General features: G+C 27.8%; 1 protein-coding gene across 2 annotated transcripts in view; it reads left to right on the forward strand.

Moving 5' to 3' along the window:
• LOC129957478 (cell adhesion molecule DSCAM-like) overlaps window positions 1-20,797 on the forward strand; it is a 538,584-nt gene that overhangs the window by 413,415 nt on the left and 104,372 nt on the right. For both annotated transcript variants that reach the window (XM_056069803.1, XM_056069802.1), the window contains exon 8: window positions 10,324-10,731. In XM_056069803.1, coding sequence (XP_055925778.1) covers window positions 10,324-10,731 — 408 coding nt within the window. The remainder of the gene's footprint in view (window positions 1-10,323; window positions 10,732-20,797) is intronic.

Below are 20,797 nucleotides of genomic sequence, written 5' to 3' on the forward strand. Positions count from 1 at the left end.
TAGTTTTTTTACAGACAAGACACTTACATAGATAAATGTAAAAAGCAAAACTTTATGTAAATATAAAATTTGATCAAAATCATTAGAGCCATTTCCGAGATATACAAAATAAATTTTTAAATATACAGGAATGGCTCGTATAAAGTTATAAGATTTTAAATTATAAACTTAATTTAAATCTTAAATAAAGCCACTTTTAAAGAATTTTATTAATTAAATTAAGGAAGGAATATATTCATTTACGAAGATACACGAAATAAAGTTACAGTTATACAAGAATTTCTAGTTTAAAATTATAAGATTTAAGATTATAAGTTTAACTTAAATAGAAAATAAACTCACTTTTTAAGAATTATATTGTTATTCAAAATAATAAAGGATTATATTAATTTAGAAAAACAAGAATAAATATACAATAGTTGATTCTATTCTGAAAAAAAAATTATTAACGAAGTATTGATTCAAATCTTAAATGACTCTTTGCTCGTTTGGAAACTCATTAATCATTTTCGAGTTCCTTTGCAATTAATTCTGACTGAAATTAGTTAAAATATTTGTATATAGATTGTCTGAAACTTTTATTCGAAACAAATGAGCTCCGCTGGGATTTCAAGATTTATTGTCTCTCTGCTGTGCATTCAACGAATTAACATGAATTAAATTTTAGTACGCAGAACTAGTAATCTGTATTTGTTAAGATTTTATAACCGTTAATTAATTCAGAAAATGTGCCCGGAAGTTTTAATAATCGTCTATACCATGAATGATCATTTCATTTAATTATTATAATACCTAAATTCTGCGTAGTAGTTTATTTAAAACTATTTGAACTATTTCATTAGTTAGTTCAATTAGTTTTGGACTTTACATTACAATTGTGTACATAAAAATTTTGGAGAAACTTCTTAATAACATAATATTACAGAACTTTATTTAAGCTTTGTAAATCCTAATTTATTGAAAAATGCATTAACTATTCACTCTTTATATATGAATAAATGAGCGAAGTCTGTAATACAAACATTCACAATAATTTCTTCCATTATGAGAAATACAATGAATTCAATAAAATTTCGTCTAGACTGTGAAATATACACATTTTAATTTTTCGTTAGGAAAGTTATAGATGTATATACAAGAGTTAGATGAATATAAGCAAAAATTATTTATTAAAAATTTAAAAAAAATTATTGTAGGAATTAAATAGAATTACTTGTTAAACAAATTCAAATTTCATTCTAAAATCGATTTTTCTTTAAAATGCAAACATGATGTAAATGGCAAATTATATAGAACAGTATATTTTTTGGAATTCACAATATTAAACAATAGGCATTTGAACATTGATAAAATTTTGCAATTAGACAATAATGACATTTAACGGTAACCGATATTCTCTTATATATTTTGTTCATGCAAAAACTATTTTTCGGCATTCTATTTGATATGTGATCTTAGAATGTATCGGTGCACATACATTTCTGGTAAAGTTTTTGTAAAAAAATATAATTCATGTTTTGATAAAGAGCAATTAGAATCATTAGCGAAAACATAAAAATCATTATAACTCTTGGCTTTTTTTGAATTTGCTAATTTTAATTTTAGTAATATCAATTCTCCATTTTTAAATTACTACTGCTATTTTGAAAATTGACCTCGAAAATTCGGATCATGACCAGATGACGAGGACGACATCTAAGCTTACTTTTCTCTAAGCTAAAGCTTATAGAACGCTGAAGCATCTCAATTGAAAGACATTTGAACATTGATATATCTAGAGGGAATAAAGCTAGAACAGAGATATTGTATATATATATGTATAGGGTTTCGAATCAGTGACCCAATGATCATCAAGCATACGACGAGGTCTCCCCGTTCAGACATATATTAACTTTCATGATACTGTATATTCAATTTTAATGTGTTTTGTAAACTACACAGATGCCAGATAGAGTCCTTCTTTAGCTTTCAACAATGAAAAGAAAATATCACGATTAAGTATTTGATGAAACTATGAGAAGGATTTGAATTTCAGAGCAACAATTTAATCTGTTCTTAAAAATTTAGCAAAAAAAAAAATTATTATTTATTTAAATGCCAACAATTAGCAAAATTGTTCACTACTATTGATTGGCATCATTAAAAAGGGAATTCTCTAAATTTTGAAGCTGTGCAAAATTTATTTTTGCTCAGTAAAGCTTTCGAAAGTTATCGCAGGAAAATATCAAGAATCTGCTTAGTTTCTAATTAAAATTAAAAGCAAATAATCTCACCAAGGTGCACTTTCCCACCTTCGAATGTATACGTATGCCACATTTCGTTGTTGTACGTCATATGGCTTACGAATAAATCTTACAAATAATTTGAAATAAGAAGAAAAAAAAAAGGCTTAAATTTTACTTCAAAATTCGAGATTAGATTTATAAGATGAAATAATGTATTATAATGTGTTCATTATAAAATTAAAAAAAAAAAAAAAAAAAAAAGATTATCGAAGATTTGGAAATTCCCAAAAAATTTGCCACCCTCGAAAGAAGTCGAATCTTCATAAAACATATTTGAAGTTAAATTACGCAGTTTCAAAGTCCATGTTTGAGAGAGCTTGAATTAACTGAAGCTTCCGGTTTTCCGATCTGGCTATGAGCCTCAGTTTCCAGCTTAAGTCAATATTATTTATTATATAGCGAAAAATATTTCTTCAAGCACCATCTCAATAATACAAAATTGTTAAGTAATTATAGTTCATCTGCCGTTGTGTTTGTTTCGATGCATAATGCTAAGCATATAGAAAAGAAAAAAATAAGTTTATCGACATCTACATCGTTTGGCTTTTAAATTTTATTTATATTTTCTTTTTAGAATTTCAGCTTATATTAATTAAAAAGAAAATCCTTTGTATTTAAGATAAAGGATTGAAAGGGAAAATAGAAAGAAAATATAAAACGAAACATACAAATATTGTCAATAGATTTTTATTGTAACTTGTTTTTCACTTTGTGAAAATGACGGTAAAAACTCATCCAATTGTACGTTATTTGTAGGCAAATGTCTGCAATTTTCGTACTGCAAATTATCAAAGTGCATTTTCTTTCTTAAGTGCAATTTTAAAACTAAAAGTGTTCGACACGGGATAAAAATACTAAATGAAATTTTAAATTTTAAATAAGTTCATAAAATGTGTCTTTCGCTGCAAAGTTTTGCTATGGAAATGATATCTTAACTTAGAGCAAGCTTTGTAATGTGATATTTTCAGGAAATGAACATAAATCTTACCTAGTTTATCATATCAACGTGTGTTATAATAAATTTGATTAAATTAGTTAAAAATTATCAAATAATCTTAATGTGATTATAATTTTTGCATGTAGTTATCATCATAAAGGAATAATTCTCCATTACTGGCAAACCTTTAGAGCCATATTATATCAAGTCGGAATAAGAATTTATGGAAACAGAAATTAAACGATTATTGGAAAATTATTTCTTCTCAATTTAAAATGATTTCGATTCGAAAGAAAAGCCAATTTCTTAATTAAAGAAACTCGAAATTTCTTTTAGTACTTCATTCAGTGTCTGTAAAGCAAAGAAAAGTTTATGAATAGAGAAAATTTATCCACTCTTATATTAAAATATAAATATAACGAAACCCTCTTGGGATCTTAGCAGATGCACATTTCTATTTTACCCAATGAAATTTCTACACAAGAATTTATGTTAAAAACGAATTTCCATGCAAAGTGAAACGTATTTTTTTAATATAAAAGAGAAACAAGTAATATAAAAAAATAATTCAATTCCTTCTTAGATCAACAAAGAAAACTGTATTTTAGGTACTTTTTATGAAATAATTATCAAAAAAATTATTAAGTATCAAAAACTTATTGATTTTTGCTAGAATTGATCTCGCATTCTTGACCTTCACGTGGAAAATACTCAAAACAATGCATTTTACCGATTGAGCTACTGCCTCATGGTTTCAGTTATCATAACAAACTGATAAAACTCTATTTAAATTATTAAACATTAATTAAATTTAATTAATGAATCAATATTTGCAAAACTATTTTAACATCAAGTGTCATCCCCTACAAGTTAAAAAAAAGTATTTGAACTTGAGTGGAGGAATAAAAAGTATTTTATTAACGATTGAAAATTTGAACAAGATATTGAACAAGATTTATGGAGAGTGCGAACTAATAGTAGGAATTGAAAAAAGAAAAAAAAAACGCCAATTTTTGTTGTTATTATTACTTTATTTTAGGTAATCGATATATTTTAACTGTCAATCGATATATTTTAACTGTCAATCGATATATTTTAACAATGTTGAACCATATTTTTTTGCTGCCAATCGATATATTGTAACAATGTTAAACCATATCTTTCTATAATTATATCTTCAAAAAAGTTTTGCTTTTTTTTTTAATAAGTATAAAATTTTATATCAATGGTAATAAATTAAAATAACTTCTTCCATTCCGAAAGCAACATAAAACACTTCCTATTGAAATCCTTTTCAAGATATGGAATTCCTTTGTCAACGCAAATTAGTTCCATCCGGACTGCTTACTTGTGTTCTAATACGATACTGTCAAATACATCTTTTGTAATGGGGGATGGGAAAGCAAAAAAAAAAAGAAAAAAAAAGAAAAAAAAAAAGACGGGCGCTGTTTTCAAAGACAAAAGCCAAAGTAGGGAAAAACCGGTTGAATTCATCTTGAAAGGAACTGAAGAAAACGAAATAAGACGTTTCTGCCCATTTGAAAGCATATTTGATATGTAAAAAAATACGTCTCCGGCATTTGGAGAGTTGAAGCGAAATATATGATAATAATAAGAAAAATGTATTATATATTCTTTATTATTATTCTGAAAAGTATTCTTTTATTTTACTTGAATTTAAAAAATTCTTTGTTTTACTAAAGATTTTTTATCATTCGATTTCCATTTAATAATGTCATTAATAAATTAGTTTATATGTTAGCATTTTATGAATTTTAAAGATATTAATCATGAATTTGTACTCATAGTCAATGCCAGTTTTTTTAATAACATGAAATCTTACACATTTACGTATATCTCTCATTTCAAAAATAAATTCCGTACCGTATTGCTTTAGAGTTACCATAGCTCAATCATTAGGAAGTACTTCTATTTCAAGCGGAATGTTCGTAGAGCTCCATTTAATTCGAAGAACAACAGAGTTTGTTAACTATAGAAACTCTTTATCAGTTGGATCCTAAATTCCACCTTTCCATTTCAAGAGTAGTTGGAGAATTGGAACAGTAATTATTTCTCTGGAATTGCAAGGAAACTTTTGTTCAACATCATCATCAAAATGGAAAATTCATCAAGGGGAAATATATCTTCCGTGAATAACAGAGATGACAGTTTCTCGTCGTATATTTGGTTGTTTACTCAAACACGAAGAATTTCACGTTTGAGTAAACAAGCAATTATAAATAACCTATATATAATATAACTTTCATTTCGGATTTAATTTTGACTAATTTTTATGTCAGTTATCTATCAAGGTTTTTTGTCAAGATTCCATTTTATAAACATTACTTAAGAAAGGATAAAACTTCCCTAAAATTAATAAATTGTTTAAATATGCAAGTGCCAGTAAATAAAAGGGGTTGAATGCAATGATTAAACTAGGAATCAAATATATTATTAAGTATATTGTCACGTAGGTTCTTTAGTGTAGAACTCAATGACACACACAAGAAGCAGAGCTAAACGAATTTATTTACTCAACACTGAACTGAGAACACAGTGAATCACAGATCTTATGCTTTTATACTAACAGGGAAAGTTCCAGAATAATTTTCGGGAGACAGTAAGAAAAGTCCAGGACACTTGTCTGGTAAACTAAAGAATTGTCCAGAATCTTCTGGAACATGAAATAAAGGAAAACAAAAAATCAAAGAAGTAAACATTTACACAGACTGTGAATCACATTGTCTCTAACGGAATTTGAGCTTACGATCTCTTGATTAAGAGACCAGTGCTATGGCCATTCGGCCATGGAGAATCTACTGCCTTTTTTCAATGCAGCAATATTAATTAAGCAGAAATCTGTAATTTATAATTTGCTTAAATTTTCTTTGAAATTATGTCATCCCACGGAGGGGCACCTCCTTAATTGAAGATAAAAAGCTACCAGTATGGTGATTGGTTCTCGCCACCCTTTTGGGTACAAGGAAAGGTGTGGATCTGACTCCTCCCATCGATGAAGGGAAGATGCTTAAGTATCCTTAGGGAAAGGTTGTACCGTGGTCGGTGATCGCCTTTAAGACTCAACCACGGTTCCCTCCAGTGTTGCGGTGATCCAGGCATTAAAGTTTTTTCGTGTGTCTTCTGCCGAGTTGGAGTAGCCGGTTTGTGGCTTGAGGTTTTTAAATTAAGTCAGCTATTTAATAATTCAGAAAAAGGCGTTTCTTTCATACAGAAGATGTAAGAAATTGTTTATATTCTTTATAATGATTGTCATAAAATTAATTGAAAATGATAATATGTAAATATAAATAATGCTTTTAAATATAATAATAATAATATAAATAAAAAAATAAAGGACTTCATAGTGACAAAAAATGTAATAATTACAAATTTTACATTTTATTCATATACTTTGAAGAGAAGCGAAATTGCATAACTTACAATTTTTTGTGTGAGAAATTAATTAACAAAAATTATTTCTAATGAATTCAAATAAATAATTGACTACAAAAAATTAACTAAATTCCTAAGCAGTATAGGAAATTACACTTCTGAAAGATGTAATGACATTTTCCTTCAATTTAAAACATAACGAGTAATGTTTTAAACACTTGGTAAAATACAATTTAGTAATATGAATAAACACAATGCTATTAAAAATATCTCTGTGTTCTTTTTTATGCATATCTTATAGGCTGAAATGTAGTTTTTGAATAGAATTCCTCTAATGATTTATTTGAATGACATATTATCGTTTTAAATTGAAAAAAATAACTTTTTATTCCTTGTTAATTGCCTGTTATTAGCACCCAAAATCTGTAATTTATAAGGTTGGAAAATAGTCAATGGCTTAATATGGTGAAGTCCATTTAATATTAATATATTTTTTTATTATTATTATTTCCAAAATTGACAGTGAATCTTGCCCTAGAATATGCCTTTTTTATTGTAGATAAAAAATACTCCTTGAGATAAATCCTCTTAATCTTCAAAATATTCTTAATTTTTATTTATTAACCAAATATATAATTTACAGAAAACTACATTTTTTTTATATTTTGACTTCTTTGACAAACAAACATATTCATTAAAACAAGCTAATAAAATTTTCAGTTTGTTTTTTTACTGAAGTTTGGAATATAAAAAATGCAGCTATATATATAAATTAAAGCTCTTGAAATACGAACAAAAAAAAAAAAATACAAGACCTGTTCATAAAATAACAGTAAAATCTAATTGTTCGTGATTTTAACATGCATCGTTTCAAAATATATTTTTTATGGATTTGCTTGCTGTAAGTTCGGCCTTAAATAGATTCCCTTTCTTTTCTTCCAAACTGACATGCTCTGAAAGTACGCGGATATATGAAAGAAATTTAGGAACGCATTCCCTGTCATTGATGAATTGGCAGAGACTTTTCTTACACATTTCCCAAACTTTTTTCTACGGCAAGAGTAAAGTCATTTGTCAATCAACTGTCAAAGTGTTTAGGGTGTTTGGAAATTCCATCTTCTTCTTTTTTTTCTTTTTTAAACTGATCTGCAATGGTGGCTATACCCTCCATTAGACACTTATTTGAGATTTACTTACTTCTTTACTTAGTTTCAGTTAAATTCATAACTTCCATAAAATTAGGAGCTGAATGTATTGATAAAATAATACTTTGCCAAATACAGGATGTCCTAAAATAGATTGACGACATCTAAAAATCCATAACAGGAAAACGGTTAAAGATAAATAAAAAAATCTGGCAGTAAATTTTTGTGGCAGGACATAATTCCCCCCCCCCCCACACACACACACACTATTTGTGGTTTTAGTTTAAAATGATGTTGATAGATAGCGCTACAAACAGCAAACATGTAAATAAACAAATAATTGAAAATGATATCATAGTTTTTTTTTAATTTCTTTAATAAATGAAAATTACAGTACAATATTTTCTACCATCAGCCGCAATCACAAGTAGTAATCGAAGGACGAAACTGGTACATATTGTCTGGAAAGTTGCCAATGGAATGGTTGCGCATGCGTCACTGATTATTTCTTCAAGTTTTTCAAATGTTCGAGAATTTGTCAAGCACACAGCATTCTTCAAGTGATCCCATAGAAAGAAATCGAACTTCTGATGTTGCGTATTTTGACGATTCGCATGCCGAAAGAACAATGAACAGGACTTGTAGAGCCATCTTTCTACAGCTTTTTGAGCTAAAACCAAAACCCTGGGAGGAAATATTTATTGCCTGTAAGATGAATTTGCAACAAGAATTATTTTTTATCCTTAACCGTTTTCCTTTTATGTGTTTTTGAAAATCGTCAGCCTATTTCAGGACACGTTGTATATAACGCGCATATATAATTTGTATTTGTAATATATTGATATGAATCTTTAATATTGCTTCACTACTATTAAGTATTATTATAAGAAAAAGAATTTTACCTATAAGCCAGCTGTAAGAAAGAGAATTTAGTAGATTGTGTTCTAATATACTAATTACACAAAGAAAAAGTATTGAAATCTTTAAAAAAATCAAAATCAGCACTTTGACGATTTATCAAATTTCAGACTTCCTTGGGTATTTTTGAAATTATGTTTTCATGCTGCATTATCTTTCAGTTTGTGTATGAACACGATAATAGAGAAACCTTTTCACCTAGAGACTGAAATTTAGTGCACCAATTTAATCAGATTATTATCAAATTTAAACATACAGATTACTATTTTATTTTGAACGAAATCCAATTAGAGGATTTTCGAATACAAAATAACGGAAAAAGAATACAGATAACTGACAAACGGTAAAAGCTAGATGAATAAACTTTGGTACATAAGTTTATCAGTTATAATAAATTTGCACAAAATTTACGTCCTTCGACTTCGCCGTCTTTCAGTTTGTACTTTTGCATGCGTATAGAAGCAATAACTTAAAAATGCTCTGCCCTAAATGAAGGAAATTTAATAGGATTTTGTGACGTATTTTGTATCATATTTGGTTTCAAAAGTTCAAGACAAGTGCATCTAAAATGAAAAATCATTTTTCTGGTACTTGTGTATAAGCCATATTTCATGATCAACCCCCCCGCCCCCCCCCGAAAAAAAAAACTCAAAAGATAGCACAGTAACGAGTTTTCCGTAACAATTCTTTGCCAGTGTCATACAGTATATAATGTATCATAACCGGTTTCTTTATCGTATTTTCTTTATGTTATTTCACAAATCTCTCATACGTGGCTTTCTGAAAATATCTGTGGCGTGTCTCATCTGTTGCACTTTGAAACCTAAGCAACCATGGAGTTTATGCCCTTTGCTGAAGTCCATAATTTTACAAAGGGCAGAGCGGGACATAGCAATTTTATGCTAGTTTGCGAGAACACTTAGACAAAATCACTCAAGCTGGTTTTATTTAAAAATCTTGGAAAATAAAATTTTACCTTGTCAATGAGCAAAATGTTATTTAAAAAAATATCTGTACACTTCTTATGATGCATTTCTTTGGGTCAAAGATTCAAAACGTTGAATTGAAAGATTTAAATTCTTTCGACTCATATATGGATAACTAATTTTAAATAGTTATCAAATAAAAATAATAAATAAATATATTCATTAATAAATAAAAATGGGGAAATTTAGTTTAGATTTCCACTTTTATGATCATTTGGAGATTTAGTGAAAATTGTTACAACTTCAGTAACAGAATTTTAGGTTCTAGAAAAAACAATAAAGATATTTTTGAAATATAAATTGAAAAAACAATAAGCGAATAAAGTGATATAAAGTGAAAAAACAGTAAAGATATTTTTCAAAAAATTCTAAATCCAATGAGTTTTCTATAAAATTCTATACCATGTAACGGAAACCTATTTTTGCTCCTGTTTGTAATTAATTATAAAAGCTTTTTAACATTATTATTTATTTTCGATATATTAATCGGCTCTATAACGTTAGAATTTCCATGAATGCATAAAAAATAATTTTTGGATATAAATTGTCGTAAGATAGTTTTTGTTTTGCATAATAATTTTACAGTGAAATATGATTTTAATAATTGTACCTTTCCATTCGACATTTCTTGATTAAATCATAAAATTTCTCTGTTTCAGATGTGCCCCCCATTTTGATATCTTCCTTTCCTGAACACACGGCTCATTCCGGCGACACCATCTCCCTAAAGTGTGTCACAACAGGGAATCCGATACCTCGCATCACATGGTATCTGGACGACATTCCCATAGATCAAGGCCCCCGTGTGACAACAGTGGACAAGATCGGTGACATGGGTCACGTCACCAGCATTCTCAACATCACCGAAGCCAGGGTGGAGGACAGTGGTGAATACAGGTGTCAGGGAGAGAATGATGTCGGAACCACATTCCACGCTGCTCGGCTCAATATATACGGTCCACCCTTTGTCCGAGCCATGAGAAATGTGACCGCTGTCTCGGGCGAGGACTTGGTCATTCGATGCCCTTACGGAGGATATCCCATCAAAGGAATCAGATGGTTTAAAAGTAAGTTAAGCTCTTTAATAAGTATCTATAGGCATTAATATTCATTTGAAATATTAATTTATCATTAAAGAAAAAAACAATATGATATTTCCTTTGTAATTTCGCTCAAAAGAAATATTTTAAGGATATCATTTTTTTACTTCCCGTCTACGGACTATAAAATAATGCAATCGTCAAAAAATTCGAAATCGAGATTTCATCAAATCATCAAATATCAGACCCCACTAAGTTAGAAATCCTTTAAAATTCTCTTTCTGTCTATCCATGACAAAGGCTTTGATCACGGCGGTTGAAATTTGGTGTACGGTCTTCACGTCAAACTTTAGCTTTCTATCAAATGTTGAGCAGAATCCATTCAACGAGAATCTTTTTGTCCCCGCTGTTCTGACCGTTCCGATATTTCATAAACCTAATGCCACATATGAGTTCGAAAAAAAATATTTATGGCATTAAGTTTATCTGTCTATCTCTAAAAAGTGATAATTCAAAAAAAAAGTTTTGGTTAGATCAGTTCCGTTATATTAACGTCCCGTTTAAAGCAATACTAGGGCTATTTTGGGACGGGCCTCGTCATTTTGAACCTCGGTCAGATGACGAAGACGACATCTGAGTTGGCACCCCCCTCTCTACATCAAGCCACACCAGCGGGAGTACGTTTGGTCAGGACGAATTTAACGTGCAACAGACCCCCCTTACACGACGGTTCTTCTGTGGAATCAGGACACAAACCTGAAACTCTCCGGTTCCGAAGACAAGACCTTACCACCAGGCCACCGCGGCCCCGTTTCGGTTAGATGGATGCAATTTAAGATATTGTATTTGCAATAAATGTGCAGATTTCTATCAAATTTTGAAATAAATGTGCAGATTTCTATCAAATTTTGAAATAAATGTGCAGATTTCTATCAAATTTTGAATGAAACTCATTGAAAGAACCCATTGAAACCCATCTGGCTGTCATAATACAAATAAATTCGATATTTCAAATCGTAAATAATTCAAATCGTACTAAATTTGGTGCATAGTTTATCATTTAAAATGAATGTTTTCTTCTCAAAATTTGAGTCAAATCTTTTAAAATATTGCTCGTATGTTGGCCTATATATTTATACACAAGTATGCAAGTATAATAATATTTACTGCTATGACTTAAATCATTGAAATACAGTACATGATATTACAACTATAACTGTAGTTTCATACCACATTTTGCTTTCGATAGGTAGCGAATATGACTTCCAAAATACATATTTGCATTTCAGATTCACGCCGAAGATGTGTATTCCGTAATATTTGCCAAAGCCATGCAAGGTATTTGTGCCTTACCGTGCCTTACCCTTGGTTAACACTTCTATATATGGGAAGAGGGATAGTATTTTTTTAGAGGGTATACGAGGAAGATTTGACAAGACCACTTCCACAAGTTTCTTCTTTTTCCTTTAAGATATTTTTAGACTGGCATTTATTAGAGAAATTCGTCAATTTGAAAATTATTCATTAAAAAAATAAGGAAATAAACTGGTGTCATAAAGAGTTCATATGAAATAATAAAGAGTTTATATGAAATAAATTAAGGAAGGACGCACAAACATATGATATCATTGGGTCACGTCACACACTCGCTCTTAGAGCGTAGATCGTTCCATATCAGTTTTAGATGGATATGAGTGGAAATAAAATTTGATGTTTTTTTTTTCTTTTAATTATTTATGAATCGAAAATGATAGCAGAATTTAAACTTATAAGAAATAAAACTTAGACAGATGTTTTTAAAACAAAAAAGTTCTGAAAGATCCAATATCAAAATGGTTACTGACCACCTGTTATACTGGACATTTTTCTGAGAACTGATAGGTATAAAAATCTTCACTCACAGTATCTATTGGCTGAAGCAATCAAACCATACGAAGGCAAAGTGACGAACTAAAACTATAACATTAGAATTCTACAATATATCACTTTTAATTTTTAAAATTGTCTCTTAGAAAAAGGAATGAATGAATAGTATATTTTCATTTCCTTTTTATATCTCCATTTAATTGCTCTTTTAAATCCTGGAATAAAACATAAGCTCATAGGCAAGCTTTTTTTTTTGTGTGTGTGTGAAATGAGTTGAGTACATAGAAGAGTTGGCAAAGCTATTTATAATGAAAAATGTGGTGGATAAATGTTAATTTCAAAACACATCCAGAAATTTTTATAAGTGATTGTTAAACATTTGAAAAAAAAATCTTAAAACATCTTGGTTGGAAATATAATATATGATGAAATTATAACTAGGTGATTATACGGATTAATTTTATTATAAATTTTATGTACACCTTAAGAAACGAAGGATAAAACAACTAATTCAGAATGAGTAACTTATTTTGCTCTTTTTTTATTATGATCTAATAGGAATCTTCTCTTCCTTTAACAAAAAGTTCATCAATTACAAGCTGCGTTAACAGAATGAAACTCTCGAACAGAGCATATTAATAATGATTTATTGGAAAAACTCTTCCAATGAATTTAACTTTATGAATAAAGTAATGTAGAAATTTTCTTCTTGAAACAAAAAAGGGAACACGTAAAAGAATGTATGCATGTTTCTTTCTATTGTAATTAAATCTCATAATAGAAAAACAATCTTTTGTATGATAGGATTAAATAAATTCCAGAAATCCATTTTTTATCTGAAATGCAGATGTTTTTGTGCACGAATATAATATTTTTACATCTATTTAATTATTTTCACAAATTCTGAATGAAGAAAAGGGGATAATCCCATGGGAAATAACTTTTCTTAAACCATTTTTCAAAAAAAAAAAGTAGAAATAGATTAAAGAAACATTTAAAAATTATTAATGTTAGATTTTTTATAAATATTACTATGTTAACTAAAATACTAAGTTAATTAAACTATTGAAAAAAGAAAATAAAAAAAAATGATCTGAATAGACAGAAGAATAAAAGTAGTTACTGAATTGATTTAGGAATGATTTATTTTCTCATTTGTGCTTGAGGCAAATATTGGAAAAATGGAGGACAAATAGGAAAAACTCATATAAAAAAATAATGAACTGCTTAGTGTAATTCACTTTTTAGCATTTATTCCATTAAAGCTAATATAAAAAGGACTTTAATATAAATATTGTCACATGATTTTTTTCAATTTCTCATACAAATATATATATATATATATATATATATATATAAAAATGTTGTAATCTTGAAAAATTTGAATTCGATATTTTGAAGTTCTCTAAATTTCGAACATCCCATGAAGTCGAAAAGTGCATTTTTTTTATTTATATCTCTCTGTCTATAAGCACGCTAAATAAAAAAAAAGCTTTAATCTAGATTGATAAGATTTGGTATACAGTCATTAATCAAAATTTTTCGATTTTTACCAAATTTAGAGCGAAGGTCATTGAAAGGAAGCATGTCTGCCTGCCTGTTCAAGTACACGTGAACTCAATAACTAAAGAATGTAGAAAGTTTGATAGATGAAATTTGGTGTAGATGTTTAGAATCTAAATTATAGTTACTTATGAAATTTTTAACCAAATTTGTCAAACAATTGACCGTCTGTCGGTTTGTATTTCCGTAAGTATTTGAGTGCAATGACTAAAAATCAATAAAATATGGTATAGTATCTTGTGCCTACGTCTATAGTTCCGTTTCAAATTATCGTTTCAATTTGTTTACAAAATGGCGTCCAAACTACATAATTGCACTTCATATTCAATAAAAATATTAGATTCAAGCCGAAGAGATCTGTATCTCGGGAGTATCTTTAAGAATGTCAGAGAGTGGTCTTTAGTAATCAAGGAGTTCGCTGCGAAGAATATGCGAGAAAGTTTCAGGGAGATCACACCTGTTGGTTTCTCTTAGCGTATTTAATTTAAAATATAGAACTAAATGTTCGTGATTGTCTGCAAATTTATATTTTATTGAAAAATAATCAATACATACATATCAACCAATTTACTTTCTGCAGATTTTTTGTTGCTTTATTTATTATACTTTATGTATCAGTTCCCTCAATCTATTATATAATCATTTTTTCTGTTAAAGGTATTACTTAACTCAAGCATATATTTCTTAGTATAGGGTGTTCAAATTGTATTTCATTTTCCATATTCATCTTCTTTCTATATTTGAAATCTTTTTACATTATTTTTCATAGCACTTTAGTAATTGATATGTTGAAACATAGAAATGAACACTTTATATTAATCATTAAATATCAGAATGCATGAGATGATTTAGATACGTAGGTAGGCATAAAGACTTGTTCTGAATATAGAAAAATTACTCGGCAAAATTTATTATACTTAGATATGAGTTTGTATTGTGAATTCCTCAATTAAATTTGTAGTTAGATCAATTATCTTAGAAATAAAAGGAATCACTCTAAAGTATTCTTCTTTTGTAATTCAATAAATGCCAAAAAATTATGTTTTCATTTTCATCACGGTTTATCCAACATTTCTTAAGTAATACCAAACACAGTATCTAACATCCAAGATTGCAATCCCTAAATATCTCAAAATCATGATGCAAAAATCTATAAGAACTTCAAAACACCCCTGGAAAATAAATGGATTATTTTCATGTCATAAAATCACGAAATTCATTGTGATTTTCTCTCAATCACATTTCGTTAAAAATAAAGTTTTGTTCACATGAATGGGTTCACTTAGTCATTTGTTAAGCGACAGAAAAAAAACTTTATAAACAGGGCTGGGCAATGGCAAAAATTTTACAATACATACTTAAATTGTTATTTCATTCCATTGCTTTTTATTACAACAAAACACGCGCTAAATTATTGTAATTGGTATAAAATAGATTAATATTTCTGATTCTTTAATTTTTGCTAAGATATTTTATAGTTTTATATAACATTTACTTAAAACATTCTTGAAAAATAAAAGTTATTTTCAGAAATTTTTGCAAAGGAAAAACACGCATATTACAATAAATTATAAAATCGTAATCCCCCATGAATTATGAATATTTTATGATAACTTTTTTATATATAAACTTGAGTAAAAACAACTTTTAAATTTACATCGCTTTTATTAGTATTGTTTTATAATTGAAAAAGAAGCATACCAAATGCAATGTTATAAAGCAATTTTAAAAACATAATGATATTTATTTAGCTTTTTTTCTTGAGATTTTTTAATTAATTACAATTAAAACATACTTAAAGAAACCGCAAACAAATTTAGAGATACAAGTATCAAATTTATTAGATTTGATTAAGAAACTGGCCTTTTTGAAATTAAACATAAAGGAACCTAAAAAAAGTTTAAATGATATATAGAGAATTTTTTCCTTTTTCGTTTTTCATTTTTTTTCTAGTATTGAATAGAATTTTGAATTTAAAATAAAATATGATTCAATTAAATAAAGTGTTTTTACGTTAAAACATAAGTTCAGTTTATATAGACATTAACTAATTAAGAAATACTTTATTTCAAATACTATTCAATTACTTTATATTGATAAAAAAAAATCCAAAAGAACTTATCTTACCATTTATATTCTGAATTGTATGTAATATAAGATTTGGGACTTTTTATGTTATTGATATCATTTTGGTTTTCGCATTCAATTAAAGTTAATTAGAAGAAAGATTAGTCTTCCATTTATTTATTAAAAATTAATTAGTTTTGAATGAAAGTAGCAGCCCAATTTTTAAAGATTCAGTTTCTCTTTTAGCAATAATTTCTTGTTTAATATTAGCATTTAGTTCTTTAGAAGTAATTAATTAGAAAGCATGCATGAAAAATTATAAAATTAGTAGCTACCGTATCAAATAGATTATAACTGTCACATTTAATATATTTTATGTCCGTTTTTCCTTTGCATGTTTTCATCTTTAATTAATGTTGACTTTCTTTAGAAGTTAAAGTGCTCTTTTTTGAATGAAATCGTAATATAAATGATATTCCAGATTAATTTTGTTATACTCCAAATAAAAATGTCTCTAAAGTAGAAACGTATTTTTTAAGAAAAAATAATTTTAAATCTCTTTTAGAAACTCGTTATTGATATTTTTCAAAATTGAAACTGAAATACGTTTGGGTTCCAATTTCGGACAGTTTTGATTTTCATTAGATCAATGGTTTTCATTCGGTTGCTTCATTTTTGTGCAGACTAAAAAAATCGTTTGCTTTCTAAAATGTTTAAGGAATAAAATAATTATTAACGAATAATTACTTTTTAGACATAAAGATGCTTTTAATTATGTAATTTGATTTAATTTACTATTTTTTGCATAGTTTAAATGAAAATTACATTAATTTATTGATTTCGTTTTCATCATATTTTTTAGCGCTAAGGATAATGAATCGGAGTATATTAAATACAGAAAATCCTTTTAAGTGATCTGGGATTTTTATCAGTAGCAATTTAATTAAAATTGTTGTTAGTGTTTTTAGCTTTAAACATGTTTGTTTACAAGAAACGTCAAATTCAAAGACGCTATGTTCGTCTGTTAATCAAATGGCTGTTTATAAATGCTTTCTATCTTAACGAAATAAAAGATTTTTATAATAAATACGGTTTATAAATAACTTTAGCTTCTATGAATATTATTTTAGAAAGAAATATTTGGCAATAAAAATCAGCCTAATAATTGGGGACATGATCTGAAAATTGTCCAATTACTTACTCTTTTATTATAAACAATTGCAAACTATTCTTTATTTATATAATGTTTCTAAACTCTTCGGTTATAGAAAACACACACATTTTGATATTAATTTGAATGTTTTATTTTAAAACATTAATAAAAATCTTTAGAGCAAAATTTTTTTGGAATTTTATTTTTGTTAAGCCGTTTTAATATTCATTTTAGATATTCGGTATTCTCCTTTCAAAGACTTTGAAAGTATCGTATTCTCCCCATATTTCAATTTAAACCGATACTTTAATAATATGTCAGTATTTTATTTTTTTATTTAAATAATACCTATGTGACACATATTAGAAAATTGGAGAAATAATTGTATAAAAAAAGCATGAATTAAAGTAGTCATCAAGCATTAAATACAAAAACAAACCAAAAATTACTTTTATCTTACAAATGAGCCTATAATTTGTTCTGAAATAATAAATCCATTAGATATCCTTCAATAAAATTAATTAGGAAAACAAATTACAACGTCTTTGTCGCTTTCAGAAAATCTACATAGAAAGAATGCATTCGTAATGACGTATTTCCCTTTCTTTCTTATTTTTCAAGAGACTTCACTTATACTTTGTGAAGAGAAAGACATTTAACCACATGTTTTACGAAATGAAATATGTTAGTGGCATGTCATTGAAGTTGACTGTCATAATATTCCATGCTTGCAATACCTATAATTCTGGTAATAAATTGAAAACGAGAATTTCTGTGACAGAAAAATAGATCAAAGTATATTCCTTGTATTTTTTTTCTTCTTTAAAGGTATAATTAATGTTCAGGAAATACTTAAATCTCAGAAAAGGAGTATGAAATTTAATAAAAATTAGAAAAGAAAATGGCTAAGTATAGATTTTTCTTTCTTTTTTATTAATTGAAGTACCTGATCTTACATTCAAACCAGAATCTTTAATTTGAATCTGTTTCCAAACGAATGTAATGTATATCAACATGACTTAACACAATTCATGTCGTCATGAAAATATGAGTATCAATTTTTAACCATTGATCGAACATATATTTTTTAACAGATCAAGGCAGAACTAAATTTATCAAAATAAAAAAAAAATAAAAAAATCTGACCCCAATAGAAGAAATTTAGCATTTCTGTAACGATACCTTATATTAGGGATTGCAATACCAGTATACTGGGATACCGAATACCGGTATTTTGAACCATTTCTACAATTTTGTAATACCGGTATTCACAAGTTTAAATACCGGTTTTTCGGTATTTACTAGAATTTTTTAAATTGTCTCCACTATATGTTTAGGTATCGCGAACATAGCAATATAGTATACGTTTTTGTTTTTATGTCTCCCTAACGGGCGAAATTAATTAGCTAATGAATGGCTTAATTAATTGCTTAAATTTAAATTAGTGAAACATGGATGATCCCTGAAAGAAAATATTGTATCCATAACGACTGATGGAGCAACAATTATAAAAAAAGTTGGAAAGTTGATTGGTGCAAATCAGCAGTTGTGCTATTGACATGGAATTCAATTAGGAGTAATAGATATATTATACCAAAAATATAAAGAACAGAAGAATCCAAATACTGTGGATATAGACACTTCGGATTCCAACTTTGAAAAGAGTAAGAGTGAGAGTGATATTGACAATGAAGATAATGGCAATGTAATTGTTGAAGAAGATATTGCTAATGAGGATGAAATATTAACCTATCAAGAATTGCTTCCTACAATTTATAAAGTTCGAAAAATTGTTAAAATATTAAAACGTTCCCCTATAAAAAGTATATATTATTAAAATATATACTAACTGAAATTAAAACAGAATATATGTTAATATTAGATTCTAAAACACGTTGGAACAGTTTACTCCTAATGATGGAACGATTTTTGAAACTGAGAAATCCAATCCAAAAAGCAATAATCGACTTAAACCTGTAAATTAATTTTTCAGATAGTGAATTCGACTTAATATCCAGAACTATATCAGCTCTAATTCCAATAAAACTAACTATTGAGGCATTATGTCGGAGAGATTCAAATTTATTAACAGCTAATGCAACAATAAATTTCATGTTGCAGTCAATGAAAGAAGAGCACACATTAGTATCTGAAGAATTATATATTACATTGAAAAATCGCACAGAAGAAAGGTATACTGAAATAGAAAATGTCTTATGATATTTACATAATTCTAATGATTTTAAAAATGAAAATGAAAAGAAGAAAAGAAAAGAACCAATTCAAATCTGATTAAGTTAGTTAAGTTAGAGTAAAGTTTCTTAAAATTTTTTCCCCACAAACCTATCCACATACAAAATTCGGTTCAATTATCGAAGATTATGATGTCACTACTGTCGATAGTGAAAAGGAATTGTCTCTTGAACAAAAATTAGAATTAGCGATAAATAAAAAAAATTCAACGAACCAAAATACAATTCAGAAATTAGCTATATCCAAAACCATCCGACTAGAAATCGATTTATTTGAAGATGAAGGATTTAGAGGTAAATACTTGGAAAAAGTATATCGCGTATTGCTAACAGTACTACCAACTAGCGTAGATGCGAAAGAGCGTTTTCGACACCTGGTCATTTTTACACAAAATTACTTTTCAGGCTTAATTACAGTACAATTGATGCATTATGTTTTTTTTAGATCACATTTCAAAAATTTGTAATAGTACCACAAACTGAATAGTGATATTTACACTTTTTTTGTGATTTAAATAAATAAGATTCTTTACTTTTTTGTGATTATATACTGTTATAAGTTATAAGTTGCAAATTATTTTTTGTGATATTTACACTCACTAACAAGATTGGCAAATAAAAAAAAAGAAACACCTGTGTTTTCTTTCTTTTTCCAAAATTTCTAATACCGGTATTAAAACCGGTATCCCGGTATTAAGATTTAAAAAATACCGAATACCGGTATTGAAGTATTGGTCCGGTATTGCAATCCCTACTTATATTTTTTGTTCCTCAAATAGATATTATATGCTAATGCTACTTAGGAAAAAGAAGTCATATTCTCTACTGAATAAGGGATGCTTTTACTTGTATGCGTGTGATCTGAGGTTATGTTAGGTTTGGCGATCTGTAGGCCAGACCATTGCAACGGGAGCAACCAAAACATTTAAAACCATAATTACATACAATTACTATTATTCCTATAATAATTTATTATTGGAATATAATCACACTGAAACATATTGAATATTTATTTTATCACTACAATTTATAAACTTCATGCTAAAGACACATTTGCCTTCAATGTGAATTTGATTTCACATTTTGCATCAATCTTTGATTAATTTTAAATTCAGCATACCATATTTCATGATTTGAAAAAATATTTACCAATAGTATTTATTTTTTCTTATATAACATGGTGTAATAATAT

This window comes from Argiope bruennichi, chromosome 11 (assembly GCF_947563725.1).
Source record: "Argiope bruennichi chromosome 11, qqArgBrue1.1, whole genome shotgun sequence".
Taxonomy (NCBI): domain Eukaryota; kingdom Metazoa; phylum Arthropoda; class Arachnida; order Araneae; family Araneidae; genus Argiope; species Argiope bruennichi.